The sequence below is a fragment of the Amblyomma maculatum genome, chromosome 10, assembly GCF_055883805.1.
Source record: "Amblyomma maculatum isolate TAMU_Amacu chromosome 10, ASM5588380v1, whole genome shotgun sequence".
In the NCBI taxonomy this organism is placed as follows: domain Eukaryota; kingdom Metazoa; phylum Arthropoda; class Arachnida; order Ixodida; family Ixodidae; genus Amblyomma; species Amblyomma maculatum.
In genome coordinates this window covers 60508520-60534941 of record NC_139353.1, presented here as the reverse complement: position 1 = coordinate 60534941, position 26422 = coordinate 60508520, and the positions used below count along the sequence as shown (strand labels likewise).

General features: G+C 43.7%; 1 protein-coding gene across 1 annotated transcript; it reads right to left on the bottom strand.

Moving 5' to 3' along the window:
• Positions 1–2189: 2189 nt before the first annotated feature.
• On the bottom strand, positions 2190–25974 carry LOC146176638 (uncharacterized). The gene is made up of 6 exons (XM_084581344.1): positions 25787–25974; positions 22595–22683; positions 20316–20422; positions 16907–17074; positions 11465–11554; positions 2190–2294 (listed from the first exon to the last, which is right to left on the bottom strand). Exons 1-6 carry the CDS (start codon positions 25972–25974, stop codon positions 2190–2192), a joined length of 747 nt encoding a protein of 248 aa, XP_084437470.1.
• Positions 25975–26422: the final 448 nt, after the last annotated feature.

Below are 26422 nucleotides of genomic sequence, written 5' to 3'. Positions count from 1 at the left end.
CGAAGGTCTTGAACAAGACCGCAGTATAAATAAATATATGAGATTGCGGGATCGATTTGACAGCAGATGGAACACTTATTCACCCAAACCCGATTGGTCCAGATGCTGGAAGTGCGTTTACCACAAATCCTACAAAACACCACCCCCATTATCTCCAAAAGGCACTCCCTCAGCCCTTCAAACCCAAACACTTCATTATAGCGCGGCAGATATGTCACTATAACGAATTATCTATGCTCCACTCAGCTTTCGGGTAAAAGCGCTCCTCTTCCAATTGTCCTCCCAGCCGTTGCACTGACGCCCAGAGAGAGAGAAACAACTTTTATTGCCAAAAGAGCAATCCTTAAGGCATGTCGGCCTGGCCGTCGCTCACGAGATAAACCCTACAATCCTCCTCTTACAAGGTATAAATACAGTCATGACGATTCTGAGTAATGATTTGGTTCACTCAGACACTACCCTTAGCCAGAGAGTATCCACCTTCATACATCGCTCGCTGGCTTTTCAAACAAATGACAATATCGGATGCGCCTTGTGTCATCACCGTGAATATACATCGCACACAGAGTATGCTATCCATTCTTGTAGCCAACACGTACCTCCCCTCTCCCACCCAGGCTCCTGCGAGTTTTGCAGACTTGCAGATTGGCGGAGCCTTCAATTCTGCATATGCAGACAGGATCGACCGAGCTACCTCGGGCCGCGGGCTACATCTCTGTGGTTTGGTACAAAACTCATTCTCAGAGCGCACAATGCGTAATTTTAATACACCCACGCGATTAGGCAATAGCATCGGCACAGACACCAGCCCAGACATTATGCTCACCCGCCACTTTTTGAAATCTCCTAGAACAGGAGGCAGCACACGCTATGCAGTCACCACTACATTATCTCTAGCTGTCCCATGTACACAAAAAAGCAATACAAAGCCTAGCAAACTGTGATACCATCCGCAAACTGCGAATGGACAGGCCAGCTTCCATCATCATAAACAATAATGAATGGGTAAGCTCATTCATGTGTAAAGTCTCCAGCAAGGAGCTTATAAAAAATACTCATAGTATACAGGTATATACAGGTATAATCAGGTATGGCGCTTGGGCCCAGGGACCCAGCGGCACTGGTTTTTGCAATAGGGTTTGCAAACAGAAATTTGGCTGCTCACTTAATGACCGCTTAATTTGTTTCCATTGACTCGCGCGTACTTATTAGTATAAAGTTCAAAGATGACATGTAATGAGAAAGGCTATCCCAAATAGATGTATACAAAGCTCCGCTTTAACAATGACCAGTGTCGTAGCTACGTAACCTAGGGTTGCGCGTCTGCCACAGGATCCAAGGATCACAACAGGTTCGATTCCTACCTTCTTACTCTGCTATCTCAACATAGCCGCCATTTTTGGCAGATGTTGCACTTCCGCCATGTCACGTGTTCTCGTGACGTCACCCAACCCGCCGAGCAGTCAGTGCCAGGTCGTATCACCTGCCTAATACCTTCCAGAGGCATAATCCCGTAATTTTCTGATAAAATGGCCGATGTTGCGTTTTATGGACATAGAGAGAGAGAGGTGTAACTTTTATATTAAACTCTGGGTAGGGCCTTAATTACTTTCTCACTTTCTCCCACTGCGATGGCTGAGTGGTTAGGGCTGTGGACTGCTGAACCCAAAGCCGCGGTATCGATTCTCAGGGCGCCCGTCTTTATGCGAAACGGGGCCTTTAACAGTGTCGCGTTAAAAACGGCGTCACCAAATGTGAACAGGGGACAACTTAATTCCGGTTTCCGAAAGAGTTGCAGAAAGGAGCAGTCATTCACTCCGACTTTCGGAGAATAAGATGGGAACACGAAGGACAGGACGGACTCAGTTGAGGCAAGGCTCAGTTTTCTTGTTTAATTTTATTACTGAACAACGTCTTCAGCGCATTAAGATATTGCAGATTGTTCCTCTGTATTCGTGCGGCATTAGAAGGACATAATTTGCATAAAAAGCACCGCTTCAAAAAGTGTTAAAGGCAGCAAGCTTATCCGTGCTAACGCAGTGGGATCGATCCCGATAGCAAACGTTCCCGAACAAAAGCGAGTACTCGTAGTTAAGAACACTGCACGGCAAATGTGTACGGGCGCAGAGATCCCAGCAGCCAATATTTTATTATAGTCTTGCGCATTACGTTTTGATCCACCCAGGAGCCTAGAATCTCTCGAACCAGTTCTTCTCCTTGGGCTCTACGTAGAGCTTGTAGTAGGCGTAGGCGAAGTGGAAGGCGTGGATGCCGCCAGTGAACAGGCCGACCAGCTGCGCATGCGTAACAAAAAAGGGGATACAGTGCACTTTATTACAACCATCCACGTCATTATCCCCCTAATCCTCCCCCTCACCGTCGACCCCATCAAAAAAAGGGCCTCTCTCACTTACTGCTCATAATGCTGTCCTACGCCAGCTCCAGCTGCATCCAACATCTTATTCGCAAACTTCCTAATATAGTAAGCTCACTCGACTCCCTACTGGCGTCTTTGCTACTTGACCTCCATTTGTAATCGATTACGTTGTCCTGAATGCTTATATGCTCTACACACATTGTATCAAAGCGCGAAAGGCTGGCAGCCCAGCGCTGCTGTGATAGTCGAATTCATCAAGGGTAAAACGACCCTGCGCGTCAGATGTGGTCGTTTTCATATTCTTTGGCAACGTTTTGCTAAAGTCCTTAATTAGGTTTTTCTGCATGTTAAAAAACCTAAAGCAGTACTTAAATACTTAGCTATACATGACAAAACACGCCAAAGCAAACCTAAAGCAAGCAAACCTTGCCGAAACTGGTTCTAAATATTATTTCTGCATGTATGCAAGTGATAACAAATTGTTGGATGCCTAAGTTCCATCTTTAAGAGTTGAATGCGATATCATTATCTGGCCCTCTTCGAATCGCCTCCTCATGCTCTTCAGCCTCAAAACAAAATACTTCTAAATGCACATCACTCCTTTCTGGTATTTAGCAAAGGGTAAAATTTTACCCCTACCTTGATTTTTACCAACAATCAGATAACCTCCGGTTGCTTATTTCTTCCCACCTAAAGTCTTTACCCCTGCTTTGATTTTAAGCAACAATCAGATAACCTCCGGTCGATTATTTCTTCCCACTTAAAGTCTCTACCCCTGTCTTGATTTTTACCAACAATCCGATAACGTCCGGTTGCTTATTTCTGCCCGCTTAAAGTCTTTACCCCTGCCTTGATTTTAACCAACAATCAGATAAACATCCTTTGGGTATTTCTTCCCACTTAGTCTTTACCCCTTGCCTTGATTTTAACCAACAATCAGGTAACCTAGCTTTGTTATTTGTTCCTACTTAAAGTCTTTAGCCCTGCCTTGATTTTAACCAACAATCAGATAAACATCCTTTGGGTATTTCTTCCCACTTAGTCTTTGCCCTTGCCTTGATTTTAACGAACAATCAGATAACCTCTTTTTGGTTATGTCTTCCCACCTAAAATCTTTACCCCTGCCTTGATTTTAACCAACAATCAGATAGCCTCCGGTTGCTTATTTCTTCCCGCTCAAAGTCTCTACCCCTCCTTGATTTTAACCAACCATCAGATAATCTCCGTTTGGTTATTTCTTCGCACTTAAATCTTTACCCCTGCCTTGATTTTAACCAACAATCAGATAACACCTGGCTGATTACTTCTTCCCCCTCAAAGTTTTTAATCCGTTTTTCTGCGCTGTCCTTATACCACAATTCTTTGAAGATGATAGATGGATCTATAATCTATATTGCTTTGAATCGAGCGGTGGCTCGTGCGATCTGCTGCGGCAGCGCCGCATGTCAAATTATTTTCCATTAGCTCCGCATCGCAAGTAAACAAACTGGAAATGTTCATTGCAGCCCGCATAACTATTACGGTTAAATTAGTTTCTTTTTAATGACGCGCCTAAACATTAGCTGACAGTCATAAGGTAATACATACGTTAGGTCCACATTTATTCGGAGAGACACAATGCGGTTCTGTGGCAAACAATAAAGACAAAAAATGTTTTGTGGTGGAGTGGTTGCGTGCTCGCCGCACACTGCCAAGTAACTGGTAGTCCAAGGGCTTCCGCAGAACCTTTATTGTTTTCTTACTTTCTTCTCATTTTCGCTTTACAGCCACAACGCAGACGCAGACTTTTCAGCGACACGGGGCCCCGCGTTAAAAGCATAAACGCATAAGGAAATATTCAGAGAAATATATCAAAACGGGAAAAGCAAACTAAATGAGCGCTAAAAGTTTCCTCTGCATGCATTACTGTGCTTATTCACAGCAAACCGTCGCTTTTTTCCCGGAATCACGGAGGCTATTTTAGGCTGGAGGTTTTCCGGCTTCTAATTATCAGAGCGAGAGCATAAGGTAAGGCTACAAAACGATGTTAACGAGTTCAAATGGGTATTTGGTTATTACACCATCAACTAAACTATTAATTGGTCATCGCCACTAGGCTAAGCCCAGGAATGCGGCTTAAAAAGAAAAAAAAAACTGTGGAGCGACGATTATGAAAAGTTCTGTGCGCGCCAGGGCCGGCTGGTCATCCAGCCGATAGCAGGTTAGCCAAACACATTATACACTTTAAGCGTGAATAAAGGTAACGTTATCTTGTCATGTCCTCACATATCCATAGCGTGATTCTAAGTTAAATTCAATGTTCCTGTTACTTTTCTTTAAGCTCATATATCTCACAAAACGTCTTTATGTAAACAAATCAGTGCATGTTAAAAACTTGAAACAATTAATGCTTACAAAATTACGCGAACTAAATTCACTCTCCCCGAAGTCAGATCGCTAATGCCATAAAGAACTGGGCGATAATTTTCCACAAAACAAATTTCTGGTTACAAGCGTTTAGGTCTGGGCTAGTTGGTTGTTTACAATGAACTAATAAACAGCGCGGAAGACTGCGTTTGTGTGTCCTCTTCTTCTTCGTCGTACAGCGCAATGTTATAGAAGTTTGTTGATCATTAGCATGCATGACTCGATATCTCCACAAGATTGTTCTGTCGCTAGCGTATGAGCGTTCAGATTTATGAAAATTGCGCTTCGTATGGCGATATTTGATAGTATTATTGCTGATGACATAAACATATTTACGTTACGCCTAAAACGTGTATGCGCATGGTTGGAGGGATACATTCTTTATGCAAGGAATGAAAAAATTTCAAGGGTGGACATAAACCTTCCACGCGCGAAGAATGCGTAGGCGTGCGATTTATGTCTGGGTCAGCTAGATTTGGAAGCTACCGTCGATTTTGCAATAGTAGAATTAGATTCAACAGCAATTTTGGTCAAATCTCGAAGTCAAATTTCGGGTATTCAGGGGCCCCAATTGACGCGGCCGACCTATAATGAATACCAAAGTCAACACTGAGTTGACACACCCAAATTATGTTAAACATCAATTTAGGTCAAATTCTTATAAAGTCAATTCCGGGAGCTCACGTGCAAAACCTTGGGTGTTGTCTACCTACATCTGGAAATTACCATTTAGTTTGCAACGCTCAAATTAGGTGGGAAGCCATGTTCAGGGGATTAGAAATTCTGGGGTCCAGATGACCAATTTTGCGGTCAGACATATACTATCTGCGCTTAATTTCTGCGGACACGCTATACGGGCACATTTTGTGTACGCTTGTTTGAATCATGAGGTTTGTTGGCGTGAATACAAAACCTTTAAATTTTCTCACTGTTTTGGCCTGCCATATACAATACATTTGTATTGTGTGTGTTTTTGTGTGTCTTTGTATCGCCTTGTAGACGGAACCATGGGATCTTGTCAGGCTGTCTTGCAGGTTTACCAACGCCCCTCCTTTGTTTTGACGAACAAATTATTATTATTATTATTATTATTATTATTATTATTATTATTATTATTATTATTATTATTATTATTATTATTATTATTATTATTATTATTATTATTATTATTATTATTATTATTATTATTATTATTATTATTATTATTATTATTATCCATCTAAAATCAGTGAATATTACTCCCATTTCCTGCCGGCAGCTGAAAACAAGGTACGACTCCTACTCGTCCTTCCATATTGAAATTGATGAAGAATCCTACAGTAAGCTTGTTGAGCCTTCGATGTGGCCGATTGGCTGCATATACAAGGACTTTCGTGGGAAGCTTTACGACGATATGCTTCATCCCTCTGAACTGACGCAAAATTGCAGTGGCCCCTAATTTGGATATCTATTATCAAAACGCCCGAGGTCTTCGGACTAAGGGATCAGAATTTTTTTCTAGCGTCTTGTCCTCTTGTTATACCGCTGTTGTGGTTACCGAAACCTGGCTGTCAAGTGATATTCCTTCCAATGATTTCTTTCCAAATAATTACTCTGTTTTTCGTAGCGACCGCCCTGAAACAGGTCCCAAATCAAGAGGAGGTGGAGTGCTCATTGCTATTGACAGTTTTGTGAAGTGTGTTCGACGTTCCGATCTGGAAACTGTTGAAGAATGTGTGTGGCTCGAGCTCACTTTAAATCGATATGAAAAACTTTTACTTGCAGCTTTCTAAATTCCTCCGAATCTACCTCCTTCAGCCTATGATGATGTTCTGCTCTCAATCGAACATGTTATAACCCGTCATAGCAAACACAAACTTCTTATTTTAGGTGATTTTAATACTCCTGGTATCAACTGGAACTCACTTATTTCTTCTCACAACAATCATTACATATTAAGTAAGTGTAACGCTCTACTTGATTTTATAGCCTTTAACTCTTTGCAGCAACACAATTTCATTGCAAACTGTTGCGGTAATATTCTTGACATCTGTCTATCGAATTTTGAAAGTGTTCGAGTCTCGAGTTCAGACATACCGCTGACTCGCTGTGACAAATTTCACCCTCCGCTTCTAGTTACTACTGCTCTCTCTGCCTCACCTTCTACTAATTCAGATCGGGTGTGGAATTCGCCCCGTTTCGCGTATGCACGTGGTGATTATGTCGGTCTTTTCAATTTCTTCTCTTCCGTCGACTGGTCCCTTTTAAATGACATTAATGATTCAGATGGACAAGTCAGTCGCTTTACAGAAATAGTTCTTGATGGTATGCGTCGGTACATCCCTTTGCATACTCCTACGCGTAGGAAGTTCCCTTCCTGGTTTTCAAGGGAACTAATAACGGCGTTAAAGCTCAAGGAACGGGCCCATCGTAAGGCGAAACGCCCTGGGTTTCACAATTGGGCAGATGAGTTTCGCCGTGTGCGTTCTCTTTGCAAACGCTTATACAAGCGGGACTACGACTCCTATCTTGAGTCTTTAGAGAGGAATGCCTCAAATCGTCCTAGTCAGTTCTGGCGTTACGTTCGCAAGCGTTCCATTAAATCAGATTTAAGTATCAGCTTAGTTGACTCTCAGGGTTTGGAAATTCGGGATGTTGCCGACAGTTTTGCACAACATTTTTCCTCCGTTTACAAACATCCACATTGTGATTCCGTTTGCCTCCCATCTGGTGCACTATTTAATTCCATTCTCTTTGACGAGGAGTTGATAAGTGAGAGTCTTAAGCGTCTGAGACCTTCTTTGTCTCCTGGACCTGATGGCATTCCAGCTGCCATAATAAAAGCCTTCAGTTATATCTTCGTACCAGTACTGACTGCCATATTTAATAACTGTTTAAAAAATGCTGCCTTTCCTCGCGTGTGGAAAATGGCACGCGTGTTTCCTGTCTTCAAGTCTGGAAACAAATCTGATGTTTCCAATTATCGTCCGATTTCTCTTCTATGTGCAACCTCTAAGCTTTTCGAATTAGCTTTGCACAGCGTACTTTCCTTCCATCTCAAACATATCATAGTACCGAATCAACATGGCTTCATGTCGGGTCGCTCTACTTCTACCAACCTAGTCACGTTTATGACGTATGCCTCTGCAGCAGTCCTTCAGAGGGGTCAGGTTGACACTGTGTACTGTGATATGAGCAAAGCTTTCGACGTTGTTACTCACTCACTACTTCTTGAAAAACTTCTACTCTCTGGCGTTGAAGTCTCTCTCGTAGCCCTCCTACGCAACTATCTCCTTGATCGCTTCTGCTTTGTCAGTGTCAATGGACAGACTTCTTTCGTTTACCCTGCAACGAGTGGAGTTCCTCAAGGTTCAGTACTAGGCCCGCTTCTCTTCTCCGTTTTTATTAATGATGTTTCCTCGGCGATAAAGAACTCCTCGTTTCTTCTTTATGCTGATGATATAAAAATATTCAAGGTAATACATTCTTTTCAAGATTGCGTGTTGTTGCAATCGGACATATCTGCTTTTTCTGATTGGTGTGCGATGAATCGACTTACCCTCAATTCTTCCAAAACTAGGGTTGTGTCCTTTACTCGTAAAACACATAGCTTTCTCTACCATTATTCTGTGAATTCTGTGCTGTTGGATAGGGTTGATGAAATTAATGACCTTGGTGTACTTTTTGACCGCACCCTCAGCTTCTCCTCTCACACTAACCGCATTGCTCAGCGGGCTATGCGCACACTCGGATTCGTTTGCAGACTTTCGAGAGAGTTCCATACTCCACTTCCGTTCCTAAAACTGTACCTGTCCATATGCCTGCCGGTCTTGGAGTATGCGTCGGTTGTTTGGAATGGCACTTGCAAATCGAACTTGGACAAGGTTGACAGAGTACAAAAAAAAATTTTTACGGATATTTCATTATCGCTTTCCTTGCGCAACTTCCCCCTCTCGCTCCACCAGGAGCACCCAACTGAATCTTCCTTCCCTTCACTGCCGTCGTATCAGACTTGATATCATATTTCTGTACAAACTCCTTCATGGCCACATTATGTGCCCTCAGCTCTTAGAGTACATCCTACTGCGCGTTCCGCGAAAGAGCATGAGGGAATTCAGACCATTTCAGGTTTCTCCTCTTCATTCCCACTCCCCTCTGGACAGGATGCAGTGGTTATTTAACTCTTTTTGTCCTCACCTTGACATCTTCCAAAACTCACTCTGTTCATTTACATTGGATGTTCGTAGCGTTGTATTCTAAATAGTACTTTATCACTTAAAACTCCCACTTTCTAGCCTTAAATTGTATTTACTTCACTTTTTGCTTTTTCTCCTGTTCAATGCTGTCTGTATCGTGAACTACTTTTTATCCGTTTCTTACTTATATTTCAACTTTAAACTTTATATTCGAATCTTACTGCCCCTTGTTCAATTTTACTTCTTTATTGTATTATTCTGTATTTCTAGCCTGTGTTTTAAGTACCATGCACTTGTTGCGCCTGGAAGGGTTGTTTATTTTATGTATATTTCTATATTACTATAATCAATGTCAGTTATTTTTTTTTTCTTCTATCTACCGTTCTTTTTTTTTTTCTTTATTTCCTGGTGTGCTAAAAAATTCTCTCACTGTGTATATAAGTGATGCTACTCATTGTTTGCTTACTTTCCGTGATACTTTTCGTCTGTCATTTCATGTATTATTTATTTCTTTTTTTGTGTTCTCTCTGTGTGTGTAAACATGTTTGTGCTTTTTCATTTTTGTTTCTTTTTTTTTATTTGTGCTGCAGTACAAAGACCACATGGTTGTTCCTGCGCACATTAAATAAAGATTGATTGATTGATTGATTGATTATTATTAATGGTTACGCAACTAAACGAAAGCAGCATCCCGCTTGTATTACAGGGGTCTATAGTCGGCGGAAGTGTTCCTGTTCTTACAACACGAGAGCAACTCTCAAAACCTTGCTCTAAAGAAGACTTCGTATCAAGGTAGTCGTATAGTTATGCTCACGTGGATGATAATGAGAAAATACTTCAGAATTGCAATCTGCTCTGAAATCTATTGGGCTAATGTAGAGACCTGCAATCAAGCAGAACAAGAGGAGCTATATACAACAGTACGTCAGACAATTGTAGTTAAAGCGGTGGTTCTAATTGCGGCCGAAGTTAGAGGCCAGTCAAGCGGCTGTCTATTTGGTCTTGTCTACTTCCTTTTATGTGTAAGCAAAGGTCGTCAGTTTGTGCCTTGAATGGACACACCATCAGTGGATGGATGGATGGATGGATGGATGGATGGATGGATGGATGGATGGATGGATGGATGGATGGATGGATGGATGGATGGATGGATGGATGGATGGATGGATGGATGGATGGATGGATGGATGGATGGATGGATGGATGGATGGATGGATGGATGGATGGATGGATGGATGGATGGATGGATGGATGGATGGATGGATGGATGGATGGATGGATGGATGGATGGATGGATGGATGGATGGATGGATGGATGGATGGATGGATGGATGGATGGATGGATGGATGGATGGATGGATGGATGGATGGATGGATGGATGGATGGATGGATGGATGGATGGATGGATGGATGGATGGATGGATGGATGGATGGATGGATGGATGGATGGATGGATGGATGGATGGATGGATGGATGGATGGATGGATGGATGGATGGATGGATGGATGGATGGATGGATGGATGGATGGATGGATGGATGGATGGATGGATGGATGGATGGATGGATGGATGGATGGATGGATGGATGGATGGATGGATGGATGGATGGATGGATGGATGGATGGATGGATGGATGGATGGATGGATGGATGGATGGATGGATGGATGGATGGATGGATGGATGGATGGATGGATGGATGGATGGATGGATGGATGGATGGATGGATGGATGGATGGATGGATGGATGGATGGATGGATGGATGGATGGATGGATGGATGGATGGATGGATGGATGGATGGATGGATGGATGGATGGATGGATGGATGGATGGATGGATGGATGGATGGATGGATGGATGGATGGATGGATGGATGGATGGATGGATGGATGGATGGATGGATGGATGGATGGATGGATGGATGGATGGATGGATGGATGGATGGATGGATGGATGGATGGATGGATGGATGGATGGATGGATGGATGGATGGATGGATGGATGGATGGATGGATGGATGGATGGATGGATGGATGGATGGATGGATGGAATATAGGAGCGTCCCCTTTGAAACGGGGTGGTAGCAGTAGCTATCATGCTCATTTTTCTCCATATATCTTAATTATTGATTTAGAATGGTTAACTAAACCATCATTCTATTTATTAAATTTTGCTCCTACATTAATAACATTATGTCATTTCTATGCTTTTAAGTCACCAATCTTCCAGCCGTTTTTTGCTAGTTTCCACAGCCGGTTTATTCACCAGGCCATTGTTATCTCTAAACCCCAGAGCTTCAGGAACAGTGATTGCACCTGCATCAACTTCCGGATGGATACCATTACATTCGAGTATAATATGGTCAATTGTTTCACTGGAGTTTCCACATACAGCACATGCGTCATCTCCATTGTTAAATTTCTTTTTGTAGCTGCGTGTTCTAAGGCACCCTGATCTAGCTTCAAAAAGTAGGGCACTGCCTCTCGAGTTATCGAAGTACTCACAGACTGAAGCGACACCTCGTGGGTTGCTCGCACGATGAACAAGCAGCACAAGAGGTAGGCGGCGGCACCCGTTCCTTGGAAGAGGACGTACTGCACAGGAACAGATCACACAGAGAAAAAGCAGACGCAAAAGCGTAACTTATAACGAAACCGTATAAACGACGTTAGGCGAAAAGGCATGAAATTTGCAAAGGGAAACATACTTCATTTAGTAAAACATTTCGATCTCTGCAGTGGCGCAGACTGTAATTATCGCATGTTGAATCAGAAGAAGGTGAAACGTCCGCCCACTTGACTGTGGGATATGCAAAACATTCCGGAAGAAATGGTGCTCCACGAAACAAAATCTAAAAGAGGTGTCCTAGTTCTCATTGTATCTTGCTGTTTCTGGATGGAAGGAGGCCACAATAAGTAAGGGATGGAGCCAAAAACATCACCTGATCGCTGACAAGCGTTTAGATAAAATGATTCGCCTTCTTCGTCTAGGCAGATATAGACTTTAAATTCGAATTAGCATATAAGGGAGCACAGGATGAGTAACATGTGTTCTAGCACAATCCGTATACGAAGAGCATTCTTGTTGTGCCATGAGGCAGATTTATTTCCGCGACTAAATATAATGAATACTACACTGTTGCGGAATAGAAGCATATTCCTAAATTAAACAACATTAATTCGAAGAAATTTAAACCGGAGAGTACATTTACCAACGGCACTATAATTATTCATGTTTTAAATTAGAGAAGATAGAAACCTCGGTTGAGATCTTCGCAACTGCGAGAGCTCCGCGTGTTTTGAAATGAGTCTACTAAGTCGCCGGAAATAGGCATTTCACTTTGTAGTGGGGACAATTTCCACAGGGCTTGGACGGCGTATACACCGCTTCTCATAGGAGGTGCGTTAGAGGACACGTGAACGCTATTTTACTTCGTCACATGTTTATTTCTGTTTAGGTTGTACCTACTGGATCCGGATAGAGCGGCGGCTAACTTCGTCATTCTACCGTCTCACTCCATGTTTCGTTCGCTGTATTCCGAACAATGTTGTCTCTACCCTTCCGTGGCCCTACTGAAAAGTTGAGTAGTTGTAAAATGTAGGAGTTAATTATGTGCAGGCTAGAGGGCAGACAATGTCTTGACAGGCCATGGCGAATATCCTCAGAGGTTTACCATCTGCAGTGGCGACTCTAGAAGTGTCTTTTTATCGGCATTCTGAATTTACCTGTTGCACAGCTGAGGCCGAACCTCATGGGGCAGGGAGCTGAGTGCTATCCGGAATGCGCCGCCTCAGATCACCGTGCGCCTTGGCATAGGCGTTCTAGCGGACGCCAGTGGGTGCAAGTGGGCCAGTAGTAAAATAGAAATACTTTAATAGCGTTCCCGCCTAATTATTTGCCCCCTTGTGTGCCACGAAAAAAAGTCTGCCGACTGAAGAATGAATGTTTTTCTACCTATACAGCTGAGCTGATACGTACTACCCAGGATACCTCATGCATATTTTGGCGATGTTAAGCTGTTGTGAACTACTTTACTGCTACTCTATGGAACTACTCTAGTTATCTAACTACCCTAGTTCATCATGCACAGCAAGTGTTATAGTTGGTTACAACCTAAATATACCTATTATGGGAATGAAATCAACCCAAAGTTCTCCTTCAAGACCTCAATTTTTCTGATCCGCCACACTCCAAGAATCCAGGTTTTTGACCGTTCGCGATATGACATTTCTCGATTGATTGATTGCTTGATTTTTATCGTCCAATACAAGATCAACACTAGGAATACTTTTCTTCATGTCAAAATTCAGAAGTCACATGTCCACGAACCTATCATCATCAACCTGACTATTACCACTAAACGGCTAAGGCGTTTCCTAAAGCCATCGATCTCTGTAACCGTCAGCCAATATCGGTTACCTGCTTTCGCATTACGTGCGTTGTCCATGCTCGTTTCTTCCGTACCTCGACAAGAATGTCGAGAACTCACGTTTTCTCTCCCACCTACTGCGCTATCTTGTTTATTATCGTTACATTTGATTTTATTTCCGTAGTCAGCGTCCCAATACAAAACCTCACCGACATGTACCTTGGCATCTCATTTACTCAACATCCTTCTTGGACAAATCATGCCACAAGCATCACCAATGAAGCTAACCATGCTTTGAGTCATCTAAAATAAACCATAAGACTCGCTATACCTCATGTGAAACTGGTAATCTTTTTAACCTTAGTACGTCCGAAACTTGAATTTGTCAGATCTGGGACCCCGAACAAACTAGCCTAGCGAAGGCTGTCGAATCCATCCAGAGCAGAGCAGAAAGTTTTGAGTTTTCGGAATATTCGTACCACGCAGGCTTTACATCGTTAAAAAATAAAGCTATGCTTTCCAGCTTAGAATCTCGACGGAAAATTAGCCGAGACCCGCCGCGGTTGCGCAGTGTTCAGGGCGGTCGACCACTATTCCCAAGGATGCGGGATCGAATACCGGCCTCGGCGGCCGCTTTTCTGTGGAGGCGAAAAGCAAGGTGCCCGTGTGAAGAACCCCAGGTGGTAGAAATTTCCACAGCCCTCCACTACGGCGCCTCTTATAGCCAGAGACGCTTCGGGATGTTAAACCCCATAAACAAAAACACAATAATTGGCACGCTGTTTTTTTTATAAATTCTATCATTCACCCCCGAAAAATTCCGTAATTACCCCTGCGTATCAATAATTGGCAGGCTGTTTTTTTATAAATTCTATCATTCACCCCCGAACAATTCCGTAATTACCCCTGCGTATCGTCAATCACCCCTTATCGATCAATCCAGAAACCGAACACCGCATTCGAGCATCTACATCTTCCCACCTGAAGTACATAGACCGGAACAGTTTGCCCCCCAAAGCTCTGATTCATCGCGACTAGCTGTACATGCTTCAGATTATTCATATGTATTCACCGTTTGTTGGCTCAATCCTCATGCAATAACCTTGTGGGCCTTTCAGCTACTAAGAAATAAAATAAATAAAACATAGTCCTAAGCGTTATGAACTTTAAGATGAATTTTTGTTTGTCAGTCTGCACGTGTAAGCCGCGTAGGTAAGCAAGGGTAAGATGCAACTGATATATTATTTTTCTGATAACGGACATTGGCAAAATACTATTCTTGATCTGGGAGGAAAGGGCCTAACGAATGTTCTCCACCCCATTCTCAACATTCTGGTATGACTTCTAGCACCTCACATACCATTCCGTCCTTCTTGTTTCTGTCCGATAATGTTAAATGTTACATCAGTTATATTTAGCAAGGCGATGTCGTCAGCAAATGGCAGATTAATAGGTCATGCTTCATTATCTATCATTCGCAACGATCCTAACTGACGACTCCGATTGCCTCGGGTAAATGTGAGCGAAATGTCCCAGTAAGAATTGTGTTTCGCTGCCTGACGCCCTTATTGCGGGTTTATTACATCTACGGACAACTGGAGTGGCTGTGCAGCAGATATAGATATTTAAATATTACTTCTATGCACGTTGGATCCGCAATTAATGCATAAGGGCTGAGGTTTTAAATAAGTCAACTGTTTTCTCCTTATTTATGAAAGCTTTATACGCCGACAACATTGCGCGCATTTCTCTATCCCCTCATAAGTGGAGTGAATTTGGTCCATTGTCGAATACCCTTTACAAACCCTGTTGAATCTCTTAGTTTATTTAGGGATGCGGTTGTCCTGATTCTATTAGTTGATACACTCGTAAACGCTTTCTATTCAACCGATAGTAAGCCAATCCGTCAGTAATTTTTCAAGTTTGGCGTCATCATACTATAGATCTAGATAGTCTCCATGAAACAAAATGACTCCCAGACAAAAATGACCGATATAAGGACACCTTAGGTCATAAAATTACGGTGCGAAGAAAAAAAACGACGGTCGTACTGATATGGACACCCCCTCCTCATTCCATTCCTGTAAACCATATCGGCAGCCATTATCGCAGAACTTCTTACACTTTGATGCTCACCAAACTTATTGCGTACTGATGTGGAAGTTTCTACCTGTACGGCCTTTTTGCTACTTTTAGGCCTCACTACGCTTAGTATACTCAGTGTACAGTACAGGTCGACAGCTGTAAAATATAAGGCAAGCAGGGTCTCGCAGCGAGATACACACGAAGGGATCAAGTAGCCGCGAGATAAAGGGAAAAAATGCGTTTTTGGATTGTTGATGTCTGTGGAATAATAGTGTAATGATGACAAAATTGATTCCAATGTCGCAACCCAAACAAACCATGGATGGGATCCGAGCCCATGACCTCAAAATTTCGCGTCTTGTAATCTTGTAATTTACCAGAGAGCTGCGGAAACGGCTGTTCGGTCTTATTCTTTCATTAATATTTGTGTTACGTGTAACTAGCTTTCATTAGAGGTTTCGACCAGGGACTCTTAATTCACAGCAGCGGACGTAGAACGTCATGTATTACCGCGAGCGTCACGCGGAACGTGATTTAACATATGAGGTGAGTATAACCCGCGCAATCAACCTCTCAGGTATACGTATGGCATCATGGCTGCCGCGATTGAGGCCCTCGTCAGGCTACTCAGGTGTCAATCTAATATTGTAAATGACGTGAGTGTTGTGAGATGCAAACGAATGAAGCCAACAGCCTATAACACCACAAATCGCAACTATTTGTTCTCTTCAAGTATACTGTAATAATGAAGGTGGAAATTTTCATTATTACATTGTTGATGCGATTCTAGGAAAGAAAGAAAGCAGTTTACGACGGTTAACATACCAGTTATGAAGCTGATAATGATGGCTATGTCAGTAAGCTGGCAATTAACGAGCTAGAACAAAAGTATTTTTTTTTTGTGCGGTTGCAGCGATCGAGGATGGGCCTACAGCAACCCAGGTCAGTAACTACAGCAGAAAAGTTCTCCATTTTTTAAGTGACCGAACAAAACGCGGGGTAACGCGCCGTGATTACATAGTTGAAAAATAGCACGATGTCTGGCATGCTGTCTGCGGCAAAGCTAGGTATAGCTGGGTACTGAGTTTTCTTTCAATAATACCCTGCCATGACGGCCGTTACACCCAGAAGCAAGAAGTTACTAATACCATTCTTACTAAAACACTGGCTTTTTTTTTTATTTATCACATAGACTAAAACCATTCTCCCCCTAAACTGCTCTCAACGCTTGCTGAATGTGTGAGTTGCCTATTTTTATTGTTTTGTGCAGTATTTCTGAGAGTACCGTAAAGGCGATGAAGGCTCTCGCGACTACTACCACTCCCTTTGAGAAGCTTGTACATAATGTCTGTCTCCGCTCCAGGGAGATTATGCTGATGATATGCTCACATTTTACGCAGCATTTTGTAGCTAGGCAAGAATGCAGAAACCAGCTCCACAGCTGGCAAAATGTACTATCCATACGCCTCGTTCGAACTGCTTTCTCACTGACATAGAAGAGGGCGGGCAGGTAGTATGCCGACGTGGCGCTCATCATGCTGCACATCATCATGTAGAAGCCGTTGAAGCCGAAGGTGAAGGCCGATCCGGCCAGGAGACGAGCCGCGCTCGGGGCTCTGACGTCCGGGCTCGTGATCATGTACACGGCGATGCCGCCCACCTGCGATGATAGCCAGCAAGGTGACTATTCTGCAACCGTTCATTCTCGGAGTAACCACCATCATCATCACTTGCCTGAATAGGAAACAAACCTCGCAAACAATCTCCCAACAAAACCACATTTCGTGCAATGCACAGCTATGTACCATGTGCGCTCGACTATGCCAGTCTCAGAGTCAAGTATTCAGTCTCTAAAAACCTTTACTGTCTCTCTACAGCCGATGGAGGCGAAACGAAGTGGCGTCCGTGTGCTGTGCGATGTCAGCGCACGTTAAAGATCCCCAGGTGGTCGACATTACTCCGTAGCCCTCCACTACGGCTCCCTATCTCTCTTTCCACTTTCACTCACATCTTCATCCCTTCCCTTACGGCGCTGTTCAGGTGTCCACAGAGCAAGTGTGACAGATACTGCGCCTTTCCTTCCTGTGAACCAACCAACCAACCATCTCAACAGCAGTTTCAAAATGCTACCTGAATATCCTTGGTACACTGAGCTAGAATATTTCCGGAGTCCTCCACTACGGCGTCTCTCATAGCCTGAATCGCTTTGGGACATTAAACCCCACAAACCACCGCAGAGCTAGAATATACAGTGTAACGGACGACAGTGATTTATTTATTGATTTATAGGAAGGGAAAGGCGCGGTAACTGTCTCACTTGTTTTCTGTGGACAGCTCAACCGTGCCGTAAGGGAAAGGAGGAAGGTGGGAGTGAAAGTGGAGAGAGAAAGAGGAGCCGTCCCATGAGATGTATGGTTTTGCAAAGAGCGAACGAAGCGGTAGGCGCTGCTGCCGGACACTCTGGAACACGTTTGCACGTATTTCTATTGTGTTTCTGAGCTATTATGCAATTAAATTACTAAGGTATGTTGCACCGCGTACGTCTGCATAAAAATAACGAAATATTAGTTTTTGCCAACACAGCCAATACTACGAGAGTGTTTTGATAACAAAACAGCTATTGCTCAGGCGACGTTATAACCAATAGTTTTCACTCTTTAAATTCGCCCTGAGATTGCTCTCTCTATCAATTTACTTATTTATTTCATCATACTGCGGACCCAGTGAAGGGTCCTGGCAGGAGGGGCAACAATTCCAAAAGAAAACAGAAAAGCATAAAGTGTAAAAACATGAACATAAAATATACACAAGTACAAGCAAGGCAGCAAAGCAATGCACGGCCTTTTCTAAGGAATCAAAGTCCTGAAGGGATGATAACGGCAGGTTATTCCATTCGGTTATGGTGCGCGAGAAAAAGAAAATTTGAAAATGTTAGTTCTGGCAAAGTAAGGTGTTAGTGATTCGGTGTGCGTAAAATTGTGACGTTTTGGAGGACACGCAGGAGAACACTGTGGGTCACATTACATATAATAGTTCGCTGTATCCTTGGTATTCGTTCAGCCACTTGTGAGAATTCAATCTGAAGATCATGCTCTAGAATAGTGAGCACTACGGCCCGGAAAAGCAAACTGATTTCAACGGTTCTACTTCAGGACAGAATTAAGCGCAACACCCAGACAATCACCTGCCCGGTAAGTGAAGTCTGTTGAGCTGAGCTCACAACAGTGTCACCTACATGCACTGGTGCTGACCAAAGTAAATGGAGCACGCGGCTTTCGACTCTCTTTCAGCGTTTTAATGTTTCCCTAAATAAAAGTGGCAGTTGTGGTACATGCGGGCTGGTAGATTATGCTAGTGCATTTTTTTTTTCATTATCAAGTAATGCTTCGTCGCTGTTAGGAAAGTGTTAGGAAAGGCACAAATGAAGTTAGAATGTAACAGCACTCTCTTTTTATATATTGCTTAATCTGTATTGTACAGTTATTTCAGGTTTCAATAGGTAACATTTCAAGTTAGCCTACATGTGCAGTCTACTTTATCTTCCTACAGTTCACAAGAGAAAGTTTCTGAGCGCATAAAAGAAGTTTGTTCCAATACTCGCCTCTTGCCGCTGTCTGCATTAAGGAATTGAAGATAAGTTTATTGCAGCTCCAAAAACTGAGGATACATGCTCATATACACACTAACTTCTGGAGGACCTGACGCTTACGCGCTTGGTTGCTATGAAGTGAGAGTAAACTGGAATTTGAAATTTTGTTGTTGTCTGTAGCAAGAAGGAAAAGAAAATGCACGGGCCTGCTACTGACTCTGTAGCTGAGCCACCTTCGCTCTCTCGTGCAGACGAAAAAACAGAGAACAAAGAAAAGGAAGAGGGAGAGAAGGACGCGCGCCGCAACAACAGCCGTCGTCCGCCACCACCGAAGCGGTGGCGGGTGCAATGATGGCCTACAACGGATAAAAATTAGTGGCAGGCTATCCCCCCCGCCCCCCGCAAGCGGTGGTGACCTACCTGCCCCAGCCACATCAGGGAAAGGATTCTCTAATTTGAAATGCCGTTCTTCTTCGGCATGTCTACCTTTTTGACGCGCGCTGAACCGACGAGTTTTGGAATAGAAACCAATCAAAGAAACAGAAAATGCATCGGTTTGTTGTAATCTAAAACGTGCTTAATGAACATGTACTTCGCTAGCGATATTACCGACCATATAATTCATCATTTATTTACAACGTCCTGCCTCGCTGAAGCATAGCATAAGATTGTAAGGTTAAACTAGTTTATTGATAAATAAAACGAATACGTAGCGACATGAAATACACCAAGACTGTTTTTAGGCATATTGGTAGAAGACTAACAAGTGGTATACAGAAGACTAAATATCGGTAATATTAGTGGTTAAGGTTGTAATATTAAGTAATATTAAGGTTGCAAAAATTTTAGAGTGGAATGCTAAAGGCAAACCTTTAGAAAACACGACATAATATTAGGAATAACTTGATATAATAACCACCCAGAAGGTCACTTGTCATCTCAAGCGCCCCACCATGTTGCTTCCCTCGGTTACCCTGACACAAAGCTGCAAACACTCATACAAAAATTGCAAAAAATGGATTCGCTAAAAACGCTATTTGGGTGAGGCAAGCCAGTAGATAAACATTTAGTTCAGCATATATTAGTTGACTGCATGACCAGCAAGGCTAACCAACAGTAAATTTTTTCCACGAGTCTGCATCTAGCAAGCTTTTGTATATGGATACACATCGGCCGAAAAAAAAAAAACTTCAAGTATATCACCATTGTTGTCTGCGCCGCCAAGCGGGTAGCTCAGAGCACATATAGGATAAAACTTGCTCGGCAGATCGTGAGAACAGCTCTGGGTCGACCCATGCGGCCGTATACTCACTATTTCCAAAAAGTTTAAGAACCCGTTGACCGTCCCGACGTAGTCGTCGAAGTTTATCTCGAGGATAGGCCGTCCCTTCTTGAAGCCCACAGCTGACTCACCATATTCTGCAGAAATGACCGAAATAGAAGTTGTTAAGGGGGAGGATTTAAACAAAACACTGTGGGATATTATGGAATATTAAAAAAAAAATAACTTTTGTCATGATGTAAGAGCCGAGCACTCTAAAAGGCAAAAACTTGGGAACTAAAACTGCTGATTTGACATTTAGCTTTCAAACTTTGCGAATGAACACCTTTAGGCACCGAGTAATTTGTTATGTGATAGGAACTCGATTCGGAAACGTAAACTCTCTGAAAAACATATTGTCATCTTACAAGGATTCCCTCATTTTCTTACAGCCTAACCCGTTTTATTTGGCATTGCCTATTGAATAGCCCTATCTCGCACCCTAGAATCTGCGGCGTCAACTGTAATTAAGCTTAAAGTGCCCCTGAATAGTGCTTTAGAGAATATTCAAATGCAATGTAATGAATCTATTGATGTGCGCGATCTTCGTGAGTATTTCAGTCAAATATAAGAGCTTGCGCGAAGCGTACAACTTACAAGCATTTTTGTAAGTGTTCGTGGCGACCGGTCACAATCAATTTGGGCGACAAATTTCTGCGCGCCAACCTCTCTGGTGACGTCATCGGGCTTTGCTGGGTGCGCCCATTAACTGGATGCTCAAATTGGTACGGGTTTGGTGTAGTGTGATGGGATGCCGTCGTGACTTGGTCTCTTCAACTTTTCCTGCGCATTGGCGTGCAGTGAATGAGGGGGGAGAGGAGGAGCACAGTTTTCAATCGCCCATATGTTCGGTGCTAATGAAGCTATAAAAAACATTTTTCCGTCGCGTAGAGAACTAGTTATTGAAGAGGGATAGTTATTGCTGTGCGTTTTCTAGCTTCAGCAACATATTCAATTGGGCCGCTAGAAATAATCAATAAATTCATTTGTTGTACTTACGATTCCTTTTTAAAATATTTTTAAATATAAACAACTGCAATGGTTGGGAGTAGGGAAGTCTCCCTAAGGAAGGGAAGGGAGAGAACGGAAGCCAGTAGCAGGCGCCAATGCCTTTGCGCCACATTTGAATGCATCAAATACTAAAATAGTTACGTCAGTTAATTAGGGTGATGTCGAGATGTATCAAATACTAAATAGCTAATTAAATCAGTCAATTAAGCTGACGTCACGCAACCTGAAGTCAAGCCAGAAAAAGAGCATAGGATTGGTGGCGCAATTTGAAAGTACCAAATACTAATATAGTTAATTGCGTGAGTCAATTATGGTGACGTCAAGAACGTGGCGTCACACAACCGGAAGTAAAGTCAGGCTTTGTATGTTACCGCCAACGCTTGATTATACCAACCGCAAACCAAACAAGCATTCTTCATATGCTCCACCAAGCACAGCACGGAATTCATTACTTGCAAAGGTTTGGCAAGCCATGTGTATACTGGCCGACTTTCAATCAGGAGATCAAGACCTTCGTCAAGAGTTGCCACATATATCAATCACGGCAAATTGACAATCCACAACAACTGCTCAGGGATCCAATACTTCCTGATGAACTTTGGCAACAACTCAGCATGGACTTCTTTCATCTGATTGGAAAGACACCAGGTGACGGTCGATTGCTTTTAAAAGTATGTACAGGGCCAATTAATGAATATACCCATAGCAAGTTCACTGACACAGGCACTGAAGAAAACATTTTCCTAGTTAAGCATTCCAACAAAAATCGCATCCGATCAATCAAACATTTCGACAGCGATCAGCTCAGCAACTTTTTCGGTGATTAGGATGTGACTCACTACCACCTTCTCCTTTGTACCGTCGTAGCAGTGATGAAGCGGAACGATTCATACAGACTATGAAGCCAGAGCTGACCGTGCATATATATATATCGGGCCAGCACCACTGCTGGCCCGATTGGGATGTAGGCCTAACTCATTATCGTGGCCGTTGTAGTATAGAGCACAGAGCCCCGGCCATTTCGTCCATATCGTGTTTCATGCCCAATACTACAGTCACCTGATTTGGTAGGAAGTTCAAGAACGACGACGAGATGCTTGCATGGCTTAAACCTCTGTTCAGCACTGCGCGCTCTTTGGTAAATGCGTTGTGGAGTGGCGAAAAGAGAAAGGAAAACTAGCATGCGAGCTCGTCCGGATTTTTCTGTAACGCTTACACTCTTGATTACTTCCAAGGAAAGGGATAAATAGGTACATTACTTTCTTCCGTGAGGTTCATCTTTGCAACCGCGCTCCTTTTCCGCTCTTCTCTGATCTCGTCGCCTTCTTCTTCTTGCACCTCGAAGCACCTGCGTGGAATTTAGATTTGCATTCGGATATGTAACTTCACTGTAACGGATGATCCTTAGGAAAAAAGATTTAGGAAAACGTTTAACATGACTAGTCCTAAGTAGACAATAGACAATACGAAAGCGCGAGACTCCTTGATTGAGTTCTGGGAACCACAAGGACACCAGAGCCTGGTCCAGAGTACTAGAAGGTCTCGAGGGCATTTTGTAGGCGGGGATTATGTGTAGTTATAAACTTTACAGAACAAGCTCTTCTTTAAGCAACGGAGGATGCGTATACCCATCGCTGCTGTTTAGCGAGACTTAAGCCTTGAGTAAACTATCCTTATGATTTTTGAAGATATGAAGGTTTCGAGGGCCTTTTGAAACAGCAGGTCCCAGGAGGCGACCAGATGGACAGCGCAGGAGGGTAGGGGACTGGAAGGTTGTGTGGCAATTTTGTTTATTTTTGGATAAAAATAACCACTGAGGATGATCACACCACTGAGGATGATCACAGCACAGCACTCGCACAGCAAAGCACTCGTCGGCGTCTTCTTCTTCTGGGAGTCTGTCACACTTCTTTTTCGTCAGCACGGCCAGCGAATACCGCTCAGTAACAATATATAGCAGCCCGAATGATGTTTGCTGGGTATGTGGAAAGAAGAAGCGGAACAGCAGAACAAGACAGAACCGCCAGCCCTGCGCGCCATACAAGCGAAGTAGAAAAAAGCGGGCCATGCGGAGGCCGCGTGCCTCTAGGCCCGTTCACTGTCGTATGAAACACAGGCCGGACAAGCTACGGAGCGGCATAGCAGATATTTCCCTTTGAAAAGCTCCCGCAACTCTCCAAGATAAAGTTCGTTGCCAAGAGAACAATAATCATTATTATATAATGTAGATTCCCCACCAGCTGGAAAGCAGGTTGCAACCATTAGCAAGCATTTTTAACAGTATTATCCACCACGCTTGCTTCTGACATCGGTACGTGACAGCCTACCTGCCAGATGCAAAGAGGCACACCAAATAGAATTTGAGCCGACGGTTTGTATCGTCTCTTTCATTGAACACTTTCAAAAACCTCTGAATGTAGTCAATTGAAAAAAAGATATTCCAGGATCAAAATGTCCGCCGCGGTATACGAAATACATTATCCCAATCATGTGGCTGACACTGACTTAATGACTTTTTATAAACTCAGTATAATTTTTAATGCAAATGTGGAGAATGAAGGCGGCAACGAAGTGATTCCCATTTATTAAACGACAGGAAGTTGTTGTTCTCCTCTAATGTGATGGCACATAGGAAGTTAATTTTCAAAAGCACTGCAATAAATGCAACTCCAGTGCTTTCTTCTTCATTTTGCGTGAAACCGAAACAAAGCGTGGGCGTGCAGAAACCTGGTGCTGAAGTGACATTCGCTGGTGACACGTTGCAGGGATTCAGGCGCCCAGTTCGACCCCTCACAGGCATTGTGACACGGAATGAAAAATACTTTGCTTTGCAGTTTGCTCTTGGGAACAGCATAGCCATTGTTGTGGGGGCGTTATTAAATTCTAAAGCCTTTATTACTCCACTCCGTAGCGTCTTCGCTGTGTGAGCCGTTTGCGGATGTTTGTCCTTGAACAAAGGAGATACCACGTGACAGCTATGACGTCCCAGCCGCTGCCACTGAAACCGAGGTAACGGCGTGCAAGTCTCTGCCTAGTTACATGACAAACATGACGTCCACAAATAATCAGTCAATCTGTGCTGGTGTCATGGGGCTTGTGGTGTTTTTCCGTGCAGGCAGGAAACGAAGACAGCAGCCGTGAAGCACGCGGTGGGAATTTCTTTATTCCCGGAAACAAGTTACTGGCGAGCGCCAGCAGAGCTGGGCGCTGTCCGTGATAAGCCAGGGCGAAGTGCGCAGCAGCACGCGGCGCTGTGGCATATATAGCCGTTATCACTGAGGGGCGTGGCGCGCAAGACAAGTAGGCGCGCAACTACTACAGGGCTCGCTCTCTAGATAGCCTCCAGAGCCTCTTAGCACGTGCCTAGGCATGTCAACAGTTCTCGACAATTTAATGCCAGCAGTCGTCATGGAGGATCGAGGCACCTCGCAAGCCGTCTGCGTCTCAGAGGTTGTAAAGTCGACAGGCCGAATCTGATCATCCAGTGAACGTAGCTCGCCCTGAGGCGGCCGCGGAGAAACTATGAGTGGGGCTAAGGCGAAACGGGCGGCAGCTTTCTAAGTGGTTACTAAGGTTTAGCAACATTAAATCGTTGCCTAATTTTTATGAGCGACGGAATGAAATAAATTGGACTACGCGGTACTGTGGACCAGGCCGCTTGAATTTCGGGGCCGTAGTCACCATAGTGACTAGTGACAACACGTCAACAACGGACGTCCGATCTGCGCTAGGATTTCTACTCGTCAAATGCACTCAGTTTCGATTTCATGCTGAAAACACCGATTACCTCATGCTGCGGGGCTTTGGGAAAGGAGCTAGTTCTTTTTTTTTTAAAAACTGACATACAGCAACGTCTTGTTCACAGCTTCGAGTTAAGCTTATTGGCCTTAACTATAGCGACATGCGGTAAGCAAAAGATAATTACAAAGTTTACTCTAGCTAGTCGTGTAATTAGAATAGCTACAGAAAAAAATATCCACCACTTAGAATTTGTGCCTGCCAATGTGTTTTCCTATTTGGAACTATCATTTGGCTATCATTTTTTCATAAATCTTGCAGGTTGTGGGTGTTAGCGATATGGGCCGCAAAGATTGCAGGCTTGTGGAAGATTTTCCAGGCTTTGGTACTCGTACCAACACCGAGTACTTCCAGCCGACTGGAATTTCTTCTCCTTGCCATGTCTAATTTATCATATACTGCAGGCTGTCAACAGCGTCTCCTTCTAAATTCTTGAATATCTCATAAGGAACATTGTCGTGCCGAAGCGTAATTTTACCATTTGCATTTTTGATGGCAGATAATGCCTATAATTTGGTAAATTGTGATGTTATCCCCGTTTTATCAACCACGTCCTTCGTCGATGGACGAGCGGAACACTGAGTCGATATTGTCTCTTCGCCGCGCAACCTTCCTATGCGCCCGCGTGCTTCATTCTCAAATGTTTTACAAACACAATGCTGTGCCCAGCAGTCTTGAAGCACTTAAATACAGTCTTTGATGGGGGCTGCAGCCTGTGTGGAGCGACCGTCTCGGACGTTTTCCACGTGGTCTGGGCCTGCCCATCCAATTCCCGCATTCCCAATCCTTCGTAACCCACCCTTCCAGGGAGGCCTGCGAGGAGGCGCTGCTCAGCTGCCATGACCTACAGTCCCAGCGGCCGCCTTGGTCGCCAGGGCGTTAGCGGCGTTAGACGCCACTGGGGCTCCGGATTAGGAGCTCCACCTAGAGTTTGAAAGCCTGGGCCAATAAGGCCTCGGTTCAAACACCTCCTTATACAAAGGAATAAATAAATGTTTGACACCACCCCTACCCTCTCGAGATACGCTAATTACTCTCTACGCTCTTCCTATATTTCAGCGTCGGGTCGGTGGCGGGGAATCTCGACATGTGCCCCGACTATTCCAAAACGCAAAGCCGCCGCCTTACTCAGCTTCGAAACGCACTTCCTGCGACTCGTATTACCCGCCTATCGATCCACACCAATGTTATTGGAGGATTTAACGTAGATATAAAGGCAAACAGGAATTTCTTACCAATTATGCGACCGAATATACCCTTTCCTCTTGCTCGTAACGCCTCCTACGGCT

Bases quoted from the DNA above. Each gene is read 5' to 3' on its own strand.
- LOC146176638 (XM_084581344.1), bottom strand. From the start codon at position 25,974: ATGGCAGCTGAGCAGCGCCTCCTCGCAGGCCTCCCTGGAAGGGTGGGT. The intron at 20,423-22,594 runs GTAATGTACCTA...TCATTTCTGCAG, and splicing joins GATGAACCTCACGGAAGAAA to AATATGGTGAGTCAGCTGTG. The intron at 2,295-11,464 runs GTGAGTACTTCG...ACGCATGCGCAG, and splicing joins ACGAGGTGTCGCTTCAGTCT to CTGGTCGGCCTGTTCACTGG.